A 14665-nucleotide genomic window follows, 5' to 3' on the forward strand; every position below is an offset into this window, starting at 1 on the left:
AATAACTAACTACTAATAGTACGTAAAAAACTAAAATTAAAGTAAAAAGTAAAACGTAAGTACGTGTCGTACGAACGACGACGTATAGTATACTACTACGTAGTAGTAACTATATATATATATATATATATATATATATATATATATATATGAGATAATATATGTCTTCGACTATTAAAAATGTCGAACAAATATTTTATCGTGATAGCAGAAAGTGAAGATAATTTATCATTTTTATTTTGTATGTTTCATTGTTATAAAGTTGCTGTTAAAGTTATTGCCAAATTTTCATTTAAATAAAATTTGTCAAGAATGGAAGGTAAAAAAATATCAACATGAAATAAAGTCCATAACAGTCGAAGCTAGATCTTTAGTGCTTAAATAATTCGATGTGGATTTATATGATGCTAAATACACGCGCTGTAAAAAAAAATGATATAAAAATTAGGGCCAATTTGCAGCTGTCGGTGAAACCAAATACATGTAAATAATGTTTATTGCGAAAAATATTATTTCAACTGGGAATCGAATCCGAATTTCTTGCATTCCATGCGAGTATTATCTTAAGCTTTTAGATCAAGTCTTACAAATTTAAAGCTTCATCCTAATACATAAACCTAATCATTTTCATAATACATAAACCTAATCATTTTCATAATAACAATGCAAGAGAAATTAAAACATACATTACATCCTATATTTAATTTTAACTCGAACGTATTATTCGCCCACAGTATGAAACTCACAGATTAAAACACAATCATTCAGGATATCATGAGTTTAACACAAAATGACTATATTTTTTATTTAAAATTAGTTTATGTGGTACATTTATATACATAAAAAATTTATGACTATTACATTAAACTTATACAATATAGACAATATATTCGTGCAAGTATGTATGTGTATGTGTCAGTGTATGTGCGCGCGCGCGAGGGAGTGTGTGCGTATGCGCTAACGTAATAATAGAGCTCTATATTAAAATTCACATTTATACTCGGTGTTTGAATAAAAACTTAATAGTCATTTACATCTAATTTGTATCATAACTTGCCATGGTAATACCGGAATGTCGTAAGTTTTTGCTTTTTCTTTCGTTTCAAACGAAATTTGCGCAAAACGTTCAATCATTCAGATTCTATCCAAGCGACACAAAACTTTAAAATTTATGTTTATACTATGCATGATGATAAAACGTAACAATTTGTATTTTGCCTTATAGAAAAAAATTTGTATTTCACCTTACAGAAAACCTTGAAAAGACCTTATTGTTTATCAAACAAATTTTTAGGTAGTATTTAGTATTAAATATGAGATTATGAATAAAAGATTATTAGTTCAAACAATGTTTAAAACATTACGTCTTATATTAATATTCTATATTTGGCATTGAATGCGTTTGATCAACAAGTACATTTGTAATCTTTATACGATACAAAATTCAAAATCTTTTTAGATGCTTTTAGCAGGATATATTTTACAAATATATATATTTTTTCGAAAGTTTTGGTTGCTTGGGTACGATCATGTAATAATAATCTATGACAAAATGAAGCATATTTGGAGGGTGATAGGAATATCGCGAATGAACGCGAGGATGTGATTAATCAGGATGTGATGTCCGTAGGCCCGTGATGAGAATACGCAATATCCTTCTGTAAACTTCGAAAAGAGTTTACCGTGACTGAGAATGAACTACGTATATCCTTCACTTCGAACGACACAACAATCACGGGGTAACAGTATCGCCGATAATAGATTTACTCTTAAATTATAAACAATTAGATATACACGCATGTCTAAAGTTATCTTTCGATAATGTTACAATAGCGTGGATTGTTGTTTCAACTTAATGACAGATTGGTGTGCCTACGAATTGTCATAATGTTCTCTTTTCCCTCCTTTTTTTTATACTCTCATTAATTAACTTACTGTATACACACATAGGCTGAACTCTTTATACTTAATATACATCAAGTCAATTTTACACATTTCTTCAGTGAATTCTTCCGTTTTATCGGACAAACATTTAACAGACACTTGAGATTCTTGCGGTACACGCAAATATACAATGTACATACATATATCGGTATATTTTTAATATATATATATACATACATATGTGTGTGTGTGTGTGTGTGTGTGTGTGTGTGTGTATGCGCGCGCACGCGTGCGTGTGTGTGTCACTATAGATGTAATTCTTTATTTCTTACATGATTAACAATATATAATATATGCATCCTCGTGTAATTCGTTTATCAATAAATTCTCCTTTTATATTCATTTTTGTTACTTTTTTAAATTCTTTTCTTTTCTTCATAAAATGCATGACACAAAAATAAATGCTTATATTTGTAAATTATATTTACCTTCTTTCTATCTTTCTTACACACATATTCTCGCGACGTATACACTTAATAACCATATATAGCTTATTTTCTTCTTTTTACAAAATATCACAAAAATCACACCAGCCTTTGTTCGCAGCAAGAAACCATGTTGTTAAAATCTCGTTAAAACGATATTCTCGGTCCATTCTGCGCATCGCGCGCTTTCGCGTTTAAAAACATTAATATATATAATATTAACGGTATATCGATGCGATTGCACGTGCTCATGGGAACATATCATACCATATAATTGTCGTTGGCAGTGATTTGCACGTAACAGATAGACGAAAAATTCTAGCAAATATTTGCAAGAACTTCGAATTATGTATCATTAGAAATTTCGAAGAAAAATGCCCAACTGCAACGTCAATTACCATGCGTTTCTCATTTAAACATTTCTTAATCAATATGCACTTAACAAATATTAATTTTGTCAATTTTATGTTTTATAAATAATCGTATGTAAATTAAAGTTTAATCAAATCAAATTATTCGAGTTGATGCAAATTTGAATCAAATTTGTACGTACATATAAATATAATCGAATTTTGACAAAGTACGATTACAAATAAATCTGTTCAATTCCAATTTGCAGCCAATTAATTTTCTCAATTATGAAAAAATTAACCTTTTCACATTTTACATTCATTGTAATGTATATCAAATTTAAAGAGACATTGAAATCCGTTGAAATTATTTAATTCTATAAGATCTGATGTACATAATAATGCTATTATGTCGGAAAAATAATCAAAATTTTGAAAAAATTTATTGTTAATATGAATTAATTATGTATACGAATAGAATAAAACAATTTTATTTACATCGTCCTAATAAAATCATCATGTCTGAAGGGATTAAGGACTATCACTCATTATTTAATAATAGCTGATCAATGATATTGGAACAATTTATATCATGGTATCTCTTAGCATTTTGGTATGGCAGGTATGTTCTGTCACGTTTAGTGTTTTTTATCACGTGCACGTGGTATCGCATATATACGTCGCATTTTATTCGCGCACACGATATAATATCGCCTTAGAATCTACAAACATCGATTTTTTCTTTTTTCTTTTATTCTTTTTTCTTTAATATTATTAATAATTTTGTCGCCTAAGTCGCCTAAGTCGCATAAGTTGCCTCGATTCGAGATAAGTGTTCACGCACTGCGGAGCTATCGTCATCTCTGTATATCCGAATGAAGAACAAGAAAAGCAAATCGGACGACGAAACAATGAAAGCGCTAGTGACCAGCACGACGCGCGTGTTTTCACTGAGTGTAGGTCACACGTGTTGAAGGTGGAAAAAATAGGTCTCTATTTCTTTTCTACTGCATTTCTTATGTTGTTCAAGTTTTCTTTCTTTCTCTCCAATATAGAAAAAGAAGAAACTTGAACGATGCAAAGAGTTGAAAAGAAAACAGACCCAATATATCTATATAAACGCTACGGTCTTTTATAAATATAGTTGTCTAATCGTTCTTATTGCATGATCTCTTTTAGCGAGGCCTGACGTACGAAAATCTCTTGAATCCAGAGAACATTTTTACATGTTTCTTTTTATGTACATTAATTGAATAGTCTGATACCTCCAGGGAAAAATCTGTGTATGTAACTCGTCACTCGTGCATTATTTATTCAAAAAGAATCGCTCGAAGTTATACTAATGTGTCGGCTCCTTTCTTACAATTTTAACACATTTTATCAAACTGTTATTTTTAATAACTGTTATTTTTGGGGAAACTTCTTCAGATCGCCACGTAGAGAACTTCCATATATAAAATATAATTAATTTTTTTAAATCGTACAATATAGATATAGATATATATATATTTCTATTTATCGGAACTTTCTCTCTCTCTCTCTTTCTCTCTATCTCTCGATTTTATTCATTTTATGAAAGAGAAATGAGAAACAGCGAGCGTTCAGCGATTTAAACTTTAAACTACTATCTTGCCATTGAACTCGCCCTTTTAGAATCTTAATCTTCTCATTTAATAATTTACAGTAGAGATGTCCAATTAATTTCTCTAAAGGATCAAATTTCAACTGTATCTCACGGTCATTTTATCTTTGAAAACTATCGAGTTCTTTGAACTAGTAATTTTCAAATGACATTTTCATTGCAACAGTTCAATCACAATGTTTATACAAGTGTTTGGTAAAGACTAATAAGGATTCCTGAGATAATTTTAAGATGAAAATTCTGACCAAAATCTCGAGAGTATAATAGTTTTTAAATTATAAGCTTAAAGTTAGCGAATCATGTCATCGAAAGTTTGCACGCTTTGGTTGGATTTTCCGTTGTATCACATCAGGGGATCAATCATGTAATTTTTTCCCTAAGGCGGAAACGTAAAAAATGAAATTTTTATATATGTACATACGTATTTTGAATATTAGAATTTTCGTCTTAAGATGATCTCAGGAATCTATTCTTAAACATTGTTACAGTCTTTATTGGACCTTGTATATTACTCCAAATACAAATTAATGTATTTTGAAGAATTGCGATTTGTTGTCTTTGGTCACCTTGAAAAAGGCCACCTCAGGATTATAGCTAAAGTCTACTTTTATTTTTACATCTCTAAACTGATATATTTATTTCACTTCAACCGTTGTTGTATTGTATGCATCAGTTCAGAGAGTGCAGGAATAAAAACAGACCAATGTAATAATAACAACCGAACAATCTTCAAGATGGTCAGTTAGACAGTTTCTAAATTTTATATATTTTAAAGACGCGGACCGGACGTTGGGCATCCCTGATTTATAGGAAATACATTCCTAAGCTTAGAAAAGTAATTTCGTGTACAAACAAAGACACTTATGCCGATATTTTCGTAATCATGAATCAATCGTTCATATCGAAAACTCATACATCGATACATCCTATCGTTGATGTATTATTCATAGTACGTCTTTCATAACAATAGGCGCAATATAAAAAGAATATCTAAGAGTTTGAGATATACATTTGTTGTATTAACACAGCTCTTTCTCAAATTCCCTGTACTTGTCTCCCTGAATATTTCGATAATATACGGCTCGTTGAAAATGTTTTAAAAGGGAAGAAATCTAAGTCTCTTTCCGATTTTAATGAGCTTTAAATCTGTTTATATATTTTCTAGACAAAAATAAGGGGTATGTTTTTTGTTTTACATGAACTCTAACGCACTTTTAAGGGAAACATCTCTTAGAAAAAAATCGGTTTTCTTCTTTCCAAATGAATATATATTATCGAAAATATAAGCGACAGAAAAAATGTTTAAATAAAATTAAATAGTTTTAAAGATAAGTAGAGATAAGTAAAAAAATAATTTCAAAAATTTTGTTATAATTATAAAGTATTCTTCAAACATTTTGTCTATCTCTTATAGCTTCGACTATATTCACTTGAGGGAGAAAAAAAAAAAAAAAGTTTTAAGGGGTGTTTCATTCCTTAAAAGTGCGTCAAGATACGTACAAAACCAAACATATTTCTCATTTTTGTCTAAAAAATAACATATTCAAAGCTCATCAAAATCAGAAATAGATACACAAGTTTCTTTCCTCATAAATAGATGTCCAAGGTCACAATTAGCATTCAAAAATATACACACGGATAATCACGAATAATTAATTCTTCTTACGAATTATCCAAGGCAACACGATGCATCAGACTTGTTTTATACAACTGTGACAAAGTTCAATTAGCTTACCATTTATATTGATAATATCAATAACTATTCGCAAATGTCCGTCGAATTTTCGAAGAACGTGTTCACAATTTATTTTCTCCCATCGAATTATCGAACAACAATGTTGTTTGTTCTATTTCCTCATTTTTCCATAATAATCAAATAAAATCGTCCAGAGACAAGAGTTTTAATAATATTATAAAATGTCTCCATTCCAGTTTTTTCATCAAGTCTCGAGACCATTCGTTGTTCGTTGATAAGATACTGGAATTGAAAATTTGTTAAGCGATAGCCAATTGGTGGGCGAAAGCTGTTAAGCGCGCTTGAGTTCATCTCAACAATTTTAACAGTGATTCGTTAAAAAGATTTCAAATCTTATCATCCACAATAAAAAAGGAAATCTATAGAATGGACAAATATAATTTGTCATCTATAGGTAACTATACAATAATCACGCTCATCAAACGCGCGAAGTACAATAGAAATATTTGCAAAACTCACAAACAACTTCGCTTTCGCATTCAGCACAAAAAAAAGAAGGTTGATGAGCTCATGATATATCATAGCAAATTATCATCAACCATCTATGAAATATTACAGATCATTTCTTCCTTATTACTTGGCCATCGTTTATTTATCATTTGTCATTTGGAAAAAAAATATTAAAAATCTTAAACATGGGGATTGTGTACGAATTGACACGTGTTGATCGTGTTTTCATAAGAACATTCGCAGCTGACCGTGCGTCTGTCGCAACAGTCATGCATGATGGCGACTCCCTCAATCTGCACTGAGAAATGCACTTTTAGAAATTTGAAAGAGCATTTACACAGTTTCGTGCAATTAACTAAAGCCTTCTACATCTAGCAGAATGACCTTCATGCATCTCATTTGGCCTCGTCCTGTTCCATTGGCTCTTCGGAGACCTCTCGGGAATGTTCTGGTGTGGTCCTATATTTAAATAAATATGCACACACATATATATATATATATACACATGTATATAAACATATATACATATAGATATATATTCTATATACATATAAGAGGAAACTCCCTTATTATGAAACATTGAGTTCATTTTGTGTAATTACTGAAAATCTATGAGAATTTAAAAATGTGATAGATCATTTTAAAAGAAATTTAATAAACTTTGAGATATTGAAATGTAAAATCTAATTTACAAATTTTTTTAAATTGAAAAATGTAAAAAAAAGAGCTGCATGCAAATTCAAAAAACTATACTAATATAAGATATTTCGAGATATTGCTAATAAAGTGTAAATTATATCAGTATTGCAATTAGAAAACTTCATTTAACTTCATTTCCAAAATATAAATAATATTCAATATTTTCAGCACAGGTAATGTACGCCCAGAATGAGCATGCGACATTTCATATGAATTTTCTTTTAATTTTACAATGTTTTCTCTTTTTTTGTTATTGTACAATAATATCATATTAAAGCTGTATTCTATTTCATGATGTATATGATGTGTCATTTTATTCTTGTTGTCGAATATTAAAGAAGGCTAGAATGTATATATCATATACATTATGTGTGAAACGGTACTCTTATTGTTAGAGCATTCTGAATATCTGGATATTACGAGTCTCACGCTTTATGATTTCACGAAATCTAATGTCTACAATTAAGCAATTTGACATACTCGTGTTAATATTAATACGATCTTATTCTTTTAATGCATACAGACTCTATTGCCAAATATTTATTTATTAACAAAACAACATTTATTTATTAACAAAATTTTAAAGACACTTCAATAAAAACTAACAACATCTAATTTCATAAATCTCTTTTCGCAACTACACGCATAATCCAATAATAAATTTTCCACTGAATAGATTTCACTCCAAGAACAATATAATTCATAAATCAACAGATAACGCCTATTAGTTTAGTAGAAACTCCGCTATCTTATATCAAAAGCCCATTTTATAATAGGGAACTTTCTTCTATATACATATTATTAGTATATATGTGATATTTAATTATATATCAATATTTAATTAATCTAGTCTAGATGAGATAAAAATAAATGATAAAAGAATGATATTTAATACTAACGTGAGATTTGTAGGCTGCTGCATTGATAGAGAGGCCATTGCAGACACGGTTTCTGTTTCGTCGTGTTCCTTCTGACTCGCTTCTATAGCGCTCATTGCGACTGTATGAGCAGCGAGCTTTACGCAAGGCCAGTGTGACATCTAAGAAAAAATATGATAATATATTAAATGATAAACTCAGAGTTGGTAAGTAAAGTAACGCATAACTTATGTCGTTATATTTTTTGTAACGATAATGATTTGATTAATCACTTTTATCATTATTTTATTTTTAGCATATAATACAATTTCTATTGAAAAATTGATCGGCTATTACGTTGCTTTTTGCCACAACCAAAAATTTTCACCTTCTATTATATATAATCGTTATTTACACACAATTTACGACAAATTTATTGGCAAAATCAATCATTTTTTAGACTTAACGATACTTTGACAACAAAAATTAAATAAACTGTTATATAGAAGGTCTGTCTCAAAAATATCCGACCTCTGCGTATATTTTTGTCTTTGGACATCCTATAATGGGTATCTTCCAATTGTTAAATCACTAAACAATTGTTAAATCACTTTCATGCACACGACGATGACAAGTGCGTTCCAATTGTCATAATCATTACACAACATTGTATTGTGTAATATTCAATTCACCTGGATAGCGATGGTCTTCTGCAGCGTATCAATGGCGTTTTGGCAAGGAATTCTCGTAAGTTCTTCGTCTCGGAGAGGACTGAGTTCGTCACCAAGCAACGCTCGAACGCACTCTTGTGCCGAATCGCAGATTGCCGCTAAATCATATCCTCCTTCCAAGGCAAGGACGACTTTGCCATCAGCCACATTAAGTAAATGTTGTGTCATTCTACCGAAGCATGCCGGGCTGACTTTGTAGCCACCCAATGGCGCCGGATGACCAACAGCAGCATCGAAACCAGCTGAGACGATCACGATGTCTGGATCGAATTCCTTAGCAATTGGCATGACAATCGTACGAAATGCCGCGAGATACTCCGCGTCGCTCATGGGCGGATTCAGGCCACCTGACCATGCCACGTTTACATTGTAACCGAGACCTTTGCCAGCACCGCATTCAGTAGGCCCACCGGTTCCAGGGAAGAAATTACCATCATCGTGTCTATGTATCGACAGGTACAGCACTCGTGGATCATCATAAAACATCTGTTGAGTACCGTTTCCATGATGAACATCCTGAAGAAGATATACGATAAGATATAAGAAGATAATGCATAATATTTCATCATATAGCATGTCCGAATATATTTAGAATCGCAGTCTAATTTTAACTACAATTTCGATTTGTTGTATTGCATTGCTTATTTTCATAGTAAAGACATTATTATCATATTGCACAATAATAACATTTCTCACCCAATCTAAGATTAAAATTTTTCTAACGTCGAGTTTCTGCTGAAGTAGCCTCGCTGCGATTGCCACCGAGTTGAAGAAGCAGAAACCCATGGCTTGATTAGTCTCTGCGTGATGCCCGGGCGGTCTTACCACAGCAAAGCCGTTCTTAATATCACCCACTGCTGTCTTGAATGCAAGATCAACAACACATCCCACTGCCATTCGAGCAGCAGGTGCAGTATTAAGCTCGTTCCACGTTGTGTCGGAATCAACTCCAACTCCACCACAGGGAAGTCGGACGAAACTTTTGATAGGCAATTGCGATAGTTTGGACATATCCAGTTTCTGTCGATTCAACGGATTCGTTCCTGCGCACATTATAAATCAATCACTCGTTGATATAATTGTTTTACAGTTTAAAATTTAAGATCATTTAAAAATTTTTTACAGTACAATATATTTTTCTTTATTTTTAATAACTTAATAATAATAATTTGTGATTTAATTACAATAGAATGTAATTATACACATACGATTTAATTTTATCACTATAAATCATATTTATATACATTCAGTAATATAATTAATTAATGGATGACAAAAAAGCTTATATTTGTGGGTTTATTAAATCATTATAAGGTAATGAATTTATATTATTTGTCATCGTTTTGACAATAAAATGACAAATGCCAGTTACTTGGATAGTAACGTATATAAAAAACAAATTAGAATATTAGTTACGTCTTGCTAAATACTAAAAAGACTGTACCAAAAGATTTTCATCAGTTGAACTGAAGATCACTTTCTATTGGCTACTTGAAAGAATTTATGGAAAATTGCGCGACTATCATTTCCGAAGCACTTTAAAGTTTGTATCGAAGTAAAGCTTTCGAATGTTATTATTTAATAAGATATAATCAACAGTCTAAAATTTCTTTTATAAATATATGTTACTATTTGATAAACAAAATTTTGTGGCAAAACTTTTTGTCATCTCGTATATCTAGTATAAATATATTTATTTCGGTAACAAAAATAAATATCTAAAAATAAAATTCTAAAAATAAAAAATAAAATTTTAATTGTAAATTTCACGAAAGTTTCAAAGCTTCCTCAAATTTTTAAATAGAATTACTTCCAGAGTAATTCTTAAAACTGCTAGTTTCATTCTATTGTTCGTTAAAAATATTTGTTTATAAAGCTAAAATAGTATTGAAAGAGTAAGACTCACCAAATAAAAGTGCATGAGCTTCGCTATGACATGTTTGAATTTCTTCGAGTGTGGCCTTGCGCGAGCGTATTCGGTCGCAACGTTGCAACAAGCCCGTTTCTGATAATCTAGCCCATACGCTCTGCAATCGGCCACCATGTTCAGGATGACCTCTGACCGTTTCGCCACAGACACATGCATGTTTCAACATCAATGGATCATAAGCTAATCCCGTAGTGGGTCGATGCGAAGAACCTCGTGCAAAAATATCGCTGCTCTGAGGACCTTCGGGGACAAATTATTTCATGAACTAAAAATATTATTTCTTTGACAATTACATTTTAAATTAATTTACGTCAATCCTTTCTAGCTTTCTATTCTATATTTAGCTTTCTATATTCTATTAGGTGTACAACTTTGCTTCCGCCGTTTTTTTTCCGAAATTCGAGGCTTTATTGTAAAAAACTGGTTATACATTTATGATTCAAAGTATTGTCCATCGCTGGCCACTACTTTCTCCCATCTTTCGGATAGCGTACGAATCCTGCGTCGAAAAAACTGGTCATCTTTTGAGGCTATCCACGAATCGATCCAATTTTTTACTTCTTCATAAGACCGGAAGTGCTGGCTGCAGCCAGGCCGTGTGCCATTGATCGAAACAAGTGATAGTCAGAGGGAACAACGTCTGGAGGACGGCGGGTGGGGTAGGACTTCCCATTTCCAAGTATATCTTGACCACTTTCGCAACATGGGGTCGAGCATTGTCATGCTGCAAAATCACTTTATCGTGTCTCTCGTTGTATTGCGGCCGTTTGTCTTTCAATGCTCGGCTCAAACGCATCAATTGCGTTCGATACCGATCGCCTGTGATTGTTTCAGTCGGTTTTAACAATTCATAATACACTACGCCGAGCTGGTCCCACCAAATACAGAGCATGATCTTGGACGTCAAAATCACCGTTCTTGAAGCGTTGAAACTACTACGACACGTTCTTTTATTAATAGCGGCCTCACCATAAGTATTTGAGAGCATTCGATGAGCCTCAGCCGCAGATTTCTTCATATTGAAGCAAAAAATTAAAACCTCTCGCAAATGACGAGAATTTGACTCGTAAACTGACATTTTCAATCGAGAATAACTTTATGATGCAGACACAAATCGATGATAATGTTTCTATGGGGTTATGTTCACAGATGCCCAAGTTTATTGTATGACGTCTATGATCTATTTATTTCGACTACCACTTACAGCTAAAGCCATCTATAGGAAAATGGCGGAAGCAAAGTTGTACACCTAATATATTTCTTATAGACAGAGAAAGAGAGAGGGAAAGAAAGATGTTTAAATATATAGATTATATAAATTCAATATGATATTAAAAACAAATCCAATAATCTATTCAATGTAATCATATTTTATCAATCTTTAAAAGATTACTAAACATCAAATATTTAGCGCGTCATATTATTTATGATAAAAAAATATCTTTTACCTAGATGTACTAGAGGACTCGACAATGCTCTAGAAAGTGGTCTAGCTGACTGAGAAGTTCTGCTTAAACCTCCGGCGTAGATGGTCGACTCATTCGTCTGCAATGTGTGCCTCATCATAAGATCTCTCTGTTGTTGAAGAAATTGTTCACGGCCTCTCGTCTGCTTCGAGATCTCGCTCTCCTCCGGATGATCTTTCTTACCCGTGAGATCTATTACTTCGGATTCTTCGGACTCTGGTGCTTCATCCAACTGATTGGTTTGACCGCGCGAGCCTACTCGCGTCAGGACAGTCTGACGGATCTGTTGTTTCAAATAATTGTGCGCTTGTTGCTGATCGTGCAACTGTTTCTCTGCGAGATATTCTTCGTAATGCGTAGGCGGTGCTATTATGCCGCTCTGTAGCATTGGATGACCTAATGGTAAGGGCGCGGATTGGGTTCTACCTATATTTGAAAAAAAAAGGAACAGTCATATAAATGCTTAAATCTACGTTATTGACGAGGAATTATTAAATGATGCATGCTATGTTTCGTACAGAAATGGTCTCTCGAGAAACTTTGAATTATTAATCCCGGTAAGTTTAGCCTGCCTTCCAGAATCATTTTTCTCAGCGGAGACCATTGTCCATTAGAACAGGACACGCACGGTAAGAGCTTCTCCAAAGACAAAGAGGGAACATACTACCTAAAGGCCGGTGATGACCAGCCTTTTGCAGTCTTGCTTGCGCTACTTGTGTATCCGTGATCGGTGCTGCGGTATGATACACTGCTGCTGCCATTGCTGGATGCTGCCTGCTGCCACTCACCGTCGCGGACGGCGATGCCTGTTCTTGTAGATTCTGTTGTATTTGTTTATGGATGTATGCCGGCTCGCCTTCGATAACCGTCAGGGATGGATAGAACGGTAAGGTACCGTGCAGCATCTGACCGGTAAGCGGCATGCCGAGACGCGCCGTGAACGCAGCTCGCACTTCCGCTTCTGAGACCGGCGCCAATTTCGTCCCACTCTGAGAACAAAGAACAGCCTGATACCAAACACTTGAAAAGATTTTTCATACAATCTTATCATTAGCTTGTATCTTTGTTGGAATGAATAATTTCATCCAAGTTTAATTCATTATGTTTAAATTAATTTGTATAGAGTTTTTAGAATTAGTTCATTGCCATCTAAAGTTATTTAAGAGATCGCAAACAGAAGAATGTGACGTTTCACCTAATGTTCCGATTTTCTCCTTTTTCCGGCGGTCATAGTGAGTTCATTGCAGGTCGATAATTGTTAGATTTTAGATCAGAATATAGAAAATAACGATAAAAGTAACTATTACCATTAATTAAATTCATTATCAATAAAATTTAACTATATTACTGTTACAGTTGTACAAAAAAGGTAACACTGTTACTAGTTACTAATTAACTTTTAAGTAATAATAACAAGTTACTTTTGGAAATCAGTAACTACAGTTATTTTTAAAAAGTAATTTTCTATTCCCTGTATTTAACATACATTTTATTATATAATTAAACATATATTTAAAAGAAAACTATAAGATTTAAATTGTCATGTTCGTATAATTAAAAAGCGCGAGTCATAATTAGAAAGATAATTTCTAATGAAAAATATGCTTACTGATGAGCTCGACGGTACATGAGGTCTACCTAACGAGATGTTAGGCATGGACGGTGAACTGAAAAGCGAAAGATCCGAAAAGCTGCCTTGTTGACTACTGCTAGTGAGACGTCCTCCATATGCTGAATTTTCACCTTCCTGTAATAAATCAGAAACATTTCGTAACAAATTTTTATAACATTGAAAGATGACAACATATTAGGTATGGGAAAAAGTTCGTGGCGTTTTTCCCGTTAGATGGTATTAAAAAAACGCCACGAACTTTTTCCCACATCTAATAATATAGTATTATTGAAGCTTACTTCCTGTATCGCTGTATTGCTTCCAGCAGTGGGACTGGCTTGAGAATTATTGACAGTCGGAGGAGAATTAGGCCCAGACTCAGGATTGCTGCCAGAATCTAAAAAATATACAAGTAGTACGCCGAGACTTCCGAGAAAGATAGGGAGGAATAGTGTCGCCTCGTTACGCAATAAAAATATATGTAACATAAATGAATGATCATGCGTACGGAAATTGCATGCGAAATTGCATTTTTAACGCGCGAACAAAGAGGAAAGACGTATAACTTGATAATCCTCTGAAAATAAACCAACTCTCCATACATATCGCGTGCAACACACACACACACACACACACACACACACACACACACACACACACACACACACACACACACACACACACACACACACACACACACAACACACTAACTAACTACGTATTAGTAGTACTAACTAACGTAAACCGTTAAAAGTTTTAAAACGTTTAACCGTAACCTAAACTTAACTTACAACTAACGTTAC

General features: G+C 32.9%; 1 protein-coding gene across 1 annotated transcript in view; it reads right to left on the bottom strand.

The window, feature by feature from the left end:
• Positions 1–6962: 6962 nt before the first annotated feature.
• The window catches only part of LOC105622622 (histone deacetylase 4), a 32156-nt gene continuing 24453 nt past the window's right edge, over positions 6963–14665 (bottom strand). Inside the window, exons 9-17 of the mRNA XM_012204038.1 lie at positions 14162–14259; positions 13860–13997; positions 12915–13239; positions 12233–12676; positions 10761–11024; positions 9551–9897; positions 8816–9370; positions 8166–8305; positions 6963–7026 (exon numbers count right to left, since the gene is read on the bottom strand). Coding sequence (XP_012059428.1) covers positions 6963–7026; positions 8166–8305; positions 8816–9370; positions 9551–9897; positions 10761–11024; positions 12233–12676; positions 12915–13239; positions 13860–13997; positions 14162–14259 — 2375 coding nt within the window. The remainder of the gene's footprint in view (positions 7027–8165; positions 8306–8815; positions 9371–9550; positions 9898–10760; positions 11025–12232; positions 12677–12914; positions 13240–13859; positions 13998–14161; positions 14260–14665) is intronic.

Source organism: Atta cephalotes, assembly GCF_000143395.1.
Source record: "Atta cephalotes unplaced genomic scaffold scaffold00047, whole genome shotgun sequence".
Classification (NCBI taxonomy): Eukaryota; Metazoa; Arthropoda; class Insecta; order Hymenoptera; family Formicidae; genus Atta; species Atta cephalotes.